General features: G+C 32.4%; 2 protein-coding genes across 3 annotated transcripts; both read right to left on the bottom strand.

Annotated features, from left to right (window-relative positions):
* Positions 1-1,106: 1,106 nt before the first annotated feature.
* On the bottom strand, positions 1,107-6,036 carry LOC138900817 (uncharacterized). Its single transcript, XM_070188444.1, has 3 exons — positions 5,981-6,036; positions 1,751-1,985; positions 1,107-1,666 (listed from the first exon to the last, which is right to left on the bottom strand). The coding sequence occupies exons 2-3, from the start codon at positions 1,857-1,859 to the stop codon at positions 1,278-1,280; spliced, it is 498 nt and encodes a 165-aa protein (XP_070044545.1). The 5' UTR covers positions 1,860-1,985; positions 5,981-6,036; the 3' UTR covers positions 1,107-1,277.
* Positions 2,688-5,974, bottom strand: LOC104118478 (uncharacterized). 2 transcript variants are annotated; one of them, XM_070188443.1, is made up of 2 exons: positions 4,841-5,974; positions 2,688-3,354 (listed from the first exon to the last, which is right to left on the bottom strand). In XM_070188443.1, the coding sequence occupies exons 1-2, from the start codon at positions 4,886-4,888 to the stop codon at positions 2,854-2,856; spliced, it is 549 nt and encodes a 182-aa protein (XP_070044544.1). In that variant the 5' UTR covers positions 4,889-5,974; the 3' UTR covers positions 2,688-2,853. The 2 variants fall into 2 exon arrangements, with proteins under 2 accessions (XP_070044544.1, XP_033507987.1); XM_033652096.2 differs by lacking the exon at positions 4,841-5,974 and adding an exon at positions 3,444-4,096.
* Positions 6,037-11,097: the final 5,061 nt, after the last annotated feature.

Below are 11,097 nucleotides of genomic sequence, written 5' to 3'. Positions count from 1 at the left end.
TTTTATGTTGGCTAAACTTGCAGTTCTATGTAGTCAGTCTTTACTTATCCTGAAACCCTCACTCTTTTACAGCTTGTTTGGATAGTTGTTACCTATTGTATTGTATCGTATTGTTACTTTAAATACAATATTTATTTTGATTGTTACTTAAATTTTATTGTATCGTATCGTTAAATCCTTCGTTACGTAACGACGAAATGTGCCACTTTATGTAACGACTGATTTGGTGTGGCCACGTCGTTATCTTGTCTTTTTCTCTCATCTCAACCTTCATTATTATTAAATAGTTTTGTTTTATCATTTACACTACCTTTTTATATAATAATTTTAACATGTATTATAATTTTTCTTTATAATATTGCAAGTCTATTCTTCATATTGCTGGTGCATGATATCATAAAACGACGGTAAATGATACAATCTATCCAAATATTATATTCATCAAACGATACAGCAAAATACAATATAATACGATACGATACATTATGAAACAATATGTAACAACCATCCAAATAAGTTGTTAGAGTGCTTCTCCATAATTAAAGCTTTTGGATCACACCTTTGCTAGTGTCGTCAACTAGTATAATATCATTTGCAAATAACATATACCATGCGATCTCATCCCGTACAATGCTAGTTAACTCATCTATAACTAAGGCAAACATGTGACATTAAAATTGAGTTTAATAAATAAAAGGGATAAAGATTGTTGATTAAAACTTGTGGGGAATTTTATAAAGAAGTTAATTAACTTCCCATTTTGATAAAAGGTGAGAAATAGTATCTCAAAACTCGGACCTTTACAAAGTCAAGTGTTTCGCCATCTCTTTTCGATGTAGCCAAATGAAACTCATGCACAAGTGCATAGCCAAGTGTCTTTCATGTACAAGTGCAGGGTGTCATTTGTTTTTATTAAGATTAAGAGGTCTGAATCTGAATACACGTCTAAATATGAAAAAGTGTATTAAGACTCAGACGTCTGAATCTGAATACACAACTGAATAATTAATATGTTGTCTCTGGAGCTTTACACTGAATGACTAAGACTGTATGTTTTTAGTATCTGAATATGTGCAATTTATCTATATTTAAACATAGAATATATAAAATTCAAATAAAATAATTAATTAACATTATTTCAAATTCTAATGTTCAAACATTAAAAATATATTTCTAATAACAAAAATATAAAACTATCAAGCATTTTCTCTTCCTTGCATTAGCTGAAGTGCAAGTTCTTCACGCATATTGTTCATAAATTGCGAATCTTCAGTTGTCTAGCTAGGTCCATTTGTTTCATCCAATACTTGTTTGTGTTCTCCTTCTTCCTCAAATATTACTTGAGGCAAATCATATTGATTAAACAAATCATCATTTAGTCTCTCTTTTTTGATAAAATTATGAACCGCAGAACATGCAATAACTAAATCTCTTTGGACATCAATAGAATATGGAGCCATCTTGTCCAATATTGGGAATCTTGCTTTTAAAACTCCATAAGCACGTTCAATAATATTTTTGAGTTGTGCATGAGCATGGTTAAACTTTTTCTCCTTATTTATGGCCCGTCTACGATGATAATCTCCTAACCAATATCGAATATTACGATATGGTGCTAGAAATCCTCGAGTATTAGGATACGCCGCATCACATAAATAGTACTTATCTGTCATCAAAAGAAAAGGTTAAATGAATATAATAAACATCTAACTTATTATTTCAGAATAGTTTAATAAGTTGTATCACTTACTATAAGGAGGAAATGAAAAACCATTATCTGGATTAGATGCGATCTCTGTTAGAACACGTGCATCATGTGCTACCCCTTCCCATCCAGCATAAACATTAGTGAAGACCATGTTAAAATCACATATAGCTAAAACATTCTGATAACATTTACCCTTTTCTCTTCCTCTGTAAATAATTTGTTGATTAGCTGGAATAAGTGTATGTACTAATATCCCGTCGAGTGCACCTATTGCTCCCTGCAAATAAAAATAATAATTTTATGTTAATAGTTATGATTTTTTTTCTTACGGAGTTATATAATAATTTTATAGCACATAATACCTTAAAAAAATTCGTAACTTTTTATGAGCACCAGGAATTTGTAGATTTGAATCAGATGTTGTAGATGATATCATATCTTTTGCAAATAACATCATTGCTTCAAGAACCTCATGAAAATATTTGTGAACCGTTTGCGAAGAATGTTGAAATCTTCTCTTCATAACCACAAAACGCTCATTATGACCTATAATGGTCAGAAATATTGCTATCTTTTCTTCGACGGAAATATGTTTGCTATCTATGAGCCATCCTTTATGTCTAAAATGCTGACATAGCCGAACATATGCATCACGAGACATGCGCATCAGTTCTAAACACTGTCGACTAGAGCCGGACAACAATTCTTGTGTGTATTTTTTACCAGATAAAGATGATGTTAAATCTTTATTTCTTTGGATATTCTTGAGTCTAAAATGATTTTTACACCAATACAAGCTCATCAACGCTAATACTTGATCCTCAATGTCCATGTCTAAATTGTTGTAACAAAGAGAATGTGTAATACACAATAGTAAGCATACCACATTATGTATTTGAAAAATATAAATTAATTAGTAAAACAATACCATGCACATCAAATAGACTTCAAATAAGACATTTCAAAAAGGTATATCACAGATTAAAAATGTTCCACGAGCATAATATAATATTAAAAAATTAGATAAGCATAATCGATAATAGTTGAAAAAAATAAAGAAGGTTCCATATTATTAACGTCTAATTAATAATCTAGCTAATTAGCAAAATTAAATAAGCCCCATTTGTTTTTCCCATGGCCTTAATTCAATTCTCCAATTTGTCAACCTCGGTAATGTTCATCCATGCTTTCCTGTAGTTGTCACCTTCATACAGTATACTAACAGTTGCACTGTATAATGGTTCTTCCGATCCAAGTTCTTCTAGTTTTACCATGCACTCTTCAACGTCAGGCCCACTATTTATTTTAACCAATAACTCCAATGCAATACTCATCTTCTCTTCAATGTCCAATTGAGATAATGCGATTTTTTTTTTCTTTCCCAAAGGTTTATTTTCAATTGGAACTGAAGACTGAGATGGATAATCAGTAGGAGCTCCATCATTCTTATTACCAACTAGATATTCGACTCTATCAAGTGTATCTATATCTATAGTAGTAGATATAGAAGAGACACCAGGGCGGGGATATGTACAGCTTAGACTCCAACCATGAATTCTTGTTGTTGTAGAACCCTCAAAAAGTTTTGTACAAAGATCTGGGAATGGTAGAGGCGAAGTCTTCAATGCCTTTGCTTTTGGATGAGCCTATAATAAAGAGATTTTTAATATGCACGTCAAACTTTTTTCTTTATAGAAAAAAAAGAAAAAGTTAAATTACTAGATAATGAACTAACCTTTATGTACTCATCCCACTCACTATTAGACATTAGAATGGTATTGGTTGTTGGGTCATAAATATTTCCGGTCTTTTTGGTTATTGGCAACCAAGCTTGATACTTTTCTTTTAGATAATCATAATAATTCTTCATCTACTTTTGTGTGACGCTAAAGCCATGAGAAGTCTCCAACACTAGTCTAACTTTGTTCCATGAATCTACCTTTAAACTACTTCCAAGTCTCCCGTTTAAGGATATTTCTTGAATACAACTTTCTAAAAAGATTTTTACTACATCCATATTTTTCCAACTCGCTGTTGAATTTTCACTAGATTGTTCCATAGCTGAAATATAAAATAGTAATGATTATAGAAAATGAACTGATGAGGCAAAATGAAGATATTATCATCTTAACAGACTTTATCTTTTCTTGTCCAATACAGAAGATCCGATTATTACTTATGGCAGAGGTAAGGAAAAGCGTTCTCATATAAAATAAAATCATTAAGCAGAAGTAACTTGAGAAAAGGCCCTCTGGCATAATATTGTTGACAACGTCAAGGAGTAATGGATAAGCAATATAAAAAATTGCCAGGACCTGCATATTCAGATGCTACCTGCTAGACCTTTGAGTGTGCAAATAAGGATTCCATTGATCCAGATTATAATCCCCCCCCCCCCCCAAAAAACAAATGAAAGAAAAAGGAAGAGGAGAATTGCATTAATAATGCATCTATATCTTATCTCCATTCTTGATGTATCTAGAATTACTGTTAGATTCTCCTGTTTCATATATCTTTCCACTTGAGTCAATAATTGGGAGTCACTGCATAAGGTTCAGTCATACTATCACTATTTTTCGATTGTAATGCTTGTCTTGTTGATAGGCATGCTATAGTCATTCATATGTAGAAATATTGATACTTGAGTGTTAGCAAAAACCATTTAATGAACAACAATTGCATTTTGTTCCACTGAGAATTCCTCAAAGTATCTATCTTTTTTTACTTTATTAAAGTTAGCTCTGTTGTGAATCTACTAGTCACTTAGATTTTGAATAAAAAAATGAATGATGTTAGAAGCAGGGGCAGAGTTAGAGACCGAGGTGCGGTTTCAATAACTTTGGTCCAAACTCTATATTTATATTTAAAAATTCATTTAATATGTATAAATTTACATCAAGGAATCCTTACTCATATCATATGAGTAATCGAACTACTATGGCATATAGAAGTTCCTATTTTGTAAGCACCTCACATGGCATGTTGGAAATCGAAATATCATTATTAACATAAAGCTTGGAAACTAATTAACGCACAAATACTTTTATTCTTTAATTTAAGAATGAAAAATCATTCAAATTTAAGGCTTAATGCCCTTTACTGTTGCTAAAGTTTCAACATTGTGCCACATACCTCTCCACAACTTGTCAAAGATGTTCTATTCTTTGAAGGGAACTCCATGGAGCAAAGACAGAGAAAGCTCTTGATCCTATTTTTAGGACATGTCAAATTAAGTCTTGAAACTTTGTTAATTTTATTGAAGTGAAGCAGATGATTTAGTGGTTGTTAAAGTGAACAAACTGTAATTTGATAAGTTACATATTTTATTTAATTCTTACTAGTCTAATAGTTTATATATAGTTAGTTCTTCTCAGTGCTAGTGTTAGTGGAGGCTTTGATCTACTCTCTATGCTGTATCAGCTGAGTATTTAAAGCTAAATTTTTATTGGTTATGGAAATATATTGAAGCCGCAAAGGTGGTAATTCCTAACTAAATAAGCTAATTTTCTCAGGCATCACTGGTGATAGGAGTAAAGATTCTTTGGCTGCCAACTCGAAGTGACTCTAAATGCAAACTCTAGTATGCATCACACAGCAAAAAGTTTAGATTTGTTGATTTGGTCTTGGCGTGACAAGAAGGGTTGCTCTAGTGGTAAGCACCCTCCACTTCCAACCAAGAGGTTGTGAGTTCGAGTTACCCCAAGAACAAGGTGGGGAGTTCTTGAAGGGAGGGAGCCGAGGGTCTCTTGGAAACAGCCTCTCTACCCCAGGATAGGGATAAGGTCTGCATTCACACTACCCTCCCCAGACCCCACTAGTGAGATTATACTGGGTTGTTGTTGTTGTTGATTTGGTATTGGCAAAATGCATCTCTTACATTCTTTATATAGTTCATATCATAGTATGCGGGTTTCTACTTTCAAGTTGTGATTGTAAGCGAATGATATTAATTAGAACTCCTTTTTATATTTCTGCCCCATATTGATATTGTGTATGGTAAGATTAGGAAAGGGAGGTTCCTTCATCTTAGTTTTTTTTTTTTAGTTTTTTCACAGTTTCATCGTTTCTTATTTTGAAAAAATCTTGCTAATACAATCCAGAGATAAACCTCAAAAGTTTCGTAAAACTTTCTAATTTTTCACTGTAGAACTAACTATCAGAGAATAGAATTTAAATCTTGAAACTCAAACAAGTATTATACAAAATAATAGGCAAGCGAATTGCGAATCTCATAAAATTAAAACAAGAAATTCTAAAGGTTTTAGAACTTACCTGTTGAAGAGAAAACAAATTAGAGTAGATGATAATAGATGGACAGTGAGAGAGGCGTGAAATTTATGCATAGAAGATGGAGAAGAGAAGCGTGAAACTTTGCTAAAATAAAGCAGTCGTTGAGCGAAACTTTGCGAAAATAAAGTCAGTATCGTTTTTTCCATAGAGTCTGAACGCCAGTAGGACTTTGTTATGGATCTAACCGAATAAGATCCTTTCAGACCTATTAAGATCTTTTAAAAGAGAAAAAATAAATAGATTTAACGGGCTACATCTGAATAATTAGGGTTAAGATTTAAGAATAAATATACTTAATGGGCTAGATCTGAATGATTAAGATTTAGACCTCCATTAAATGCAAACAAATGAGGCCTTAAATGGTATTTATTGCCATTTATTGTTAGATATATCTCCATTAATGTTCATACTCTAAAAGTATTTTGTACTTATTGTAACCAATCATTTACGAGATTTGTCTCCATCTCCCGCATGTTTTCGAGATTAGCATCTAGACTTATTATCCTCAACTAAATTTAGCCCATTATAACATAAATTTAATAGTTTAACCGGAAGTCACATTTTTTAGTCAAACAACACCCACAGACCGGCATTTGGAGATTGATGTAGGACCATCTCAAGCGACTTTCTCTCATGTTATCCTCTATTTATGCTACATGTACCTTCTATTGAATGTGGTCAATTTTAATTTTGTCTAATCTTCTATGACCGCACATCCATCACAATATTCTTATTTTTACGATACACATCTTATAGGTATGTTGAATTTTAGAGGCCTGACATTCACTCTCATACAACATTGTCGGTCTCACGACCGTTCCGTAAAACTTATCTTTCACTTTGGTAGGTAATATTCTGTCATATAACACTCCAATAGCACTTCTTCGTTTCAACCTATTTTATTGTATTAGAAATATCTCCATCTATCATACCGATCTCTTGGAACATCGAGCTTGATATCTCAATTGAGTGCATTTAAGTATGCAATCTCCCCCAATCTCACCTCAATGTTATTTTTATGTTGGCTAAACTTGCAGTTCCATGCAGTCAGTCTTACTTCTACTTATCCTGAAATCCTCACTCTTTTACAGCTTGTTTGGATGGTTGTTACCTATTGTATTGTATCGTATTGTTACTTTAAATACAATGTTTATTTTGATTGTTACTTAAATTTTATTGTATCGTATCGTTAAATCCTTCATTACGTAACGATGAAATGTGCCACTTTATGTAACGACCGATTTGGTGTGGTCGTGTCATTATCTTGTCTTTTTCTCTCATCTCACCATTCATTATTATTAAATAGTTTTATTTTATCATTTACACTACCTTTTTATATAATAATTTTAACATGTATTATAATTTTTCTTTATAATATTGTAAGTCTATTCTTCATATTGCTGGTGTGTGATATCATAAAATGACGGCAAACGATACAATCTATCCAAATATTGTATTCATCAAATGATACAGTAAAATACAATACAATACGATATGATACATTATGAAATAATATGTAACAACCATCCAAACAAATTGTTAGAGTGCTTCTCCATAATTAAAGCTTTTGGCTCACACCTTCACTAGTGTCGTCAAGTAGTATAATATTATTTACAAATAACATACGCCATGCGATCTCATCCCGTACAATGCTAGTTAACTCATCTATAAGGCAAACATGTGACATTAAAATTGAGTTTAATAAACAAAAGGGATAAAGAGTATGGATTAAAACTTGTGGGGAATTTTTTAAAGAAGTTAATTAACTTCCCATTTTGATAAAAGGTGGGAAATAGTATCTCAAAACTCGGACCTTTACAAAGTCAAGTGTTTCGCCATCTCTTTTCGATGTAGCCAAATGAAACTCATGCACAAGTGCATAGCCAAGTGTCTTTCATGCACAAGTGCATGGGCAAGTGGCTTTCATGTAATAAGGCGATAGATGGAAAAATGATGGACAATGAGGAGAGTACTTTCTCTCTCTTGTCCATTCATTCCTGCTGAAGAATCAAATTCTCTTTTTCTCCAACATTACACAAATTTTAATCCCTCACGTTATAAGCAATGAACTTATTTCATTTAGGGGCTTAAGCAATGGATTGACAAACATTATTGACGATACCACTTCCCTTGGTAGTGTAATGAAACATGTTGTCTTGAACACACCAAATTGTTAACACAGAGTACCGAACAGAATACTCTTGGTCAACTATCAAATACGGGCTTCCAGAAAGAGTAGCAAACAGCTCCTCAGAATATTTCACTGGAAAAGGAAGTTCTTTAGGGTAGGGACACTTCCCTCCACCCCCATGTCTCCCTTTCCTTTTGGGGCATAGCGCCTCTTTTGTTTTTATCAATATGGCATTGACCATTTGATTGACTCCCTATCAATCCGATTGACTTGCTCTTCGACCGACTAAGCATAATTTCTATGAGTTAATGGCTTAATGAAGCTTTTAAAATTTATAGAGTTTTCATTTTTACAGACTATTACAGTTGCAATCGAGAGATGGACATGGCACCTGAAATAAGGAAAAACAAGTGCATATGTCTGAAGTAAACCATATTACTGTGGCAGAATACTATTAATGGCACAAAAAGAAGACATTGAAATCAAATACAACCACCAACTAATTCTTACTTGGAACCTTAAAATTGGCATCTGGAAATGAAACTGGCGAAAATAAAATGGAAAGAACACAGGAAATGTAGACCATCTTGAATAGTAGGCGTTCTTGTATTGCTGAGCTATTAAGGTTGTATTTCCAAATCATCAAGTTTGAAAAAGCTACAATTGGTGAACCAACTCATTTATTTTCATTAAACTTGTGGAACTAAAGGAATTAATATCAACTATTGTATTTTCCTGAAACCGCACTACTGTGAAACTATCCACAAGCTCAAGTTATGTAACTAATCATTTTAATTTTCCTTCCAAGCCAATCCACAAATAAATCACGTATCAATCAACTAAGACTCACCAACCTATATGAACTAATCACATAGTTAAGTGAAAAGTGATCAAATTAGGGGTGTCAAATGGTCGGGTTGGGCTGATTTTGGGTGGGTCAAAACGGGTTGAGTCAATAATTGGACGGGTCATTTGACCCGTCCAAAAGTTACTTGGGCTAAGATGGGTTGGATCAAGTTGGGCTAAAATTTGGGTCATAGTCCAACCGGCCCAACTCTTATCAATCTTTAGCTAATATTTGTTATTTTCTTATGAATTGTATAATTACCAAATAAATTTTTTTAAAATTTGTTATGGTCATATGTAACATATCAAACAAAAAAAATAAATTTGACAAAGTTACTCATGAATCAATTATAAAAATCAACTCACCTTTAAATGGATTGAGATGGATTGAGATCAATAAATAGACGGGTCAATAATCAGCCCAACGTTTGACGGGTCATTTGGACTTGGGCCAAATTTGACAGCCGTTGATCAAATAAATGACACTTAGAAGAGACTCACTAGGTGGGAGCAGAGTTGGAGGAGATTGAATAGTCTCATCAACATGAACAGACATCTTAGCTAAGCCAGTGAAACCAGAAAGCAAATGCAGATGCCAGAGGTGAACCAAAGAGGTCCATATCAAAATGCTTGTACAGATACTAATAAACCACACTTTCAACCTTGTAATTCACTCCTCACCTGTATCACACTCTCTGTTCTAACCTCCATTGCCAATTCATTCTCAAAAATCACACCTTTAGAAGATTACCAACATACCCAATTGTCTATTTCCAAGAATCATGTAATATGCATGCATGTATATGTGAAACTGCATCAAAGTCTGAACAAAAATGGCAAAAAGAGTCCAGACCCAATATAAAAATTTGATCTTTGGAGCAGATTCAATAAGGGCATTGGAAAAATGTTAGCCCTAGAATTCAAAATGGAAACAAAAGATTCAAGACACTGTATAAAGATTAACTATTGAACAGAATCAGTAATGGAAAGGCTGAGAAATTTGGGAAATATATGCAGAAGAAAAATGTGAAATATGGAGAATTTAAATATGTTCTTGGGGGTCTAAAAATATGTAACACAACTAGGGAGCTAGAACAATAGTCAATATGCTATTACAGTCAACCCTCTCGATAATAACCTCATTTGTTCCGATCATTTTTTATTTTTATAGTGAATGGTTGTTATACACCTATAACAGTATTTGATATTTAAATATTTTTTTTTGTTATAGATAAAATTTATTCAAATATCAATTATTTTTCTTTTCTAATGTTACATACAAAAGATAAGAAAATTATTCAAATTTAAAATTTCAAAAGATATGCATATTTCACAGTTAAACATTGAAGAAAGTTAATATATTATTAATAAATTCATAACTAAATGTATAAAGATTTAAACTAAGACACACATTTAAAGCTAATTAGAAAAATAAATTCTTTCAAGATCAATGGAAGAACTTTGTAATTGTAACTTATTTCGTAGATTTCATTCTCTTACTAGCAATATAACGCTTGAATTGGCGAAGATTCGTATCCAAATTTTCAGCAAAAAAGTTTCCAATTGCTTTCACTTGAAGACAATCTAAGAGCTTAACAATTAAATCTTCTATGTGAATATTATTTGGTATTTATCCAATGGAAAAGGTATCATGTGCAAATCTTCAAATCTTATGCCTTATGCAAAATAGAAACTTTGTGCAATGAAAAATATTGTATGCATATTTTTAGAATTATTATTAGTAACCTTAAAGATTCTATATGGCGGTTATAGAGGAGTAATTTTACAAAGAGCGTTCTGCTATGAACATGGTTGTCGCTGCTATAGGTAAAAAATTATTATAAAGAGGTAAAATATAACTAAAAATATCGATTCTAAGGAAAACTTGACTTTTATAGTGAATGATTATAATTCCAGTAAGTGTTCGAGTTTGGAAGTAAGTAAAAACCTATCCATAATTGATTGTTAGATTACTAGCATGATTAATATTGGAATATGTATGTTTTAGATGAAAAAAATAAAATTTCAGATATTTTTATATATAGTGTTGAGCCCGAGTCCACCCATAAAGGCTGCTAGATGACCCATGAATAAAACCCTAAAGATAGCCTATATAATCACC

This window comes from Nicotiana tomentosiformis, chromosome 11 (assembly GCF_000390325.3).
Source record: "Nicotiana tomentosiformis chromosome 11, ASM39032v3, whole genome shotgun sequence".
In the NCBI taxonomy this organism is placed as follows: Eukaryota; Viridiplantae; Streptophyta; class Magnoliopsida; order Solanales; family Solanaceae; genus Nicotiana; species Nicotiana tomentosiformis.
This window is presented reverse-complemented; position numbering and strand designations above follow the sequence as displayed.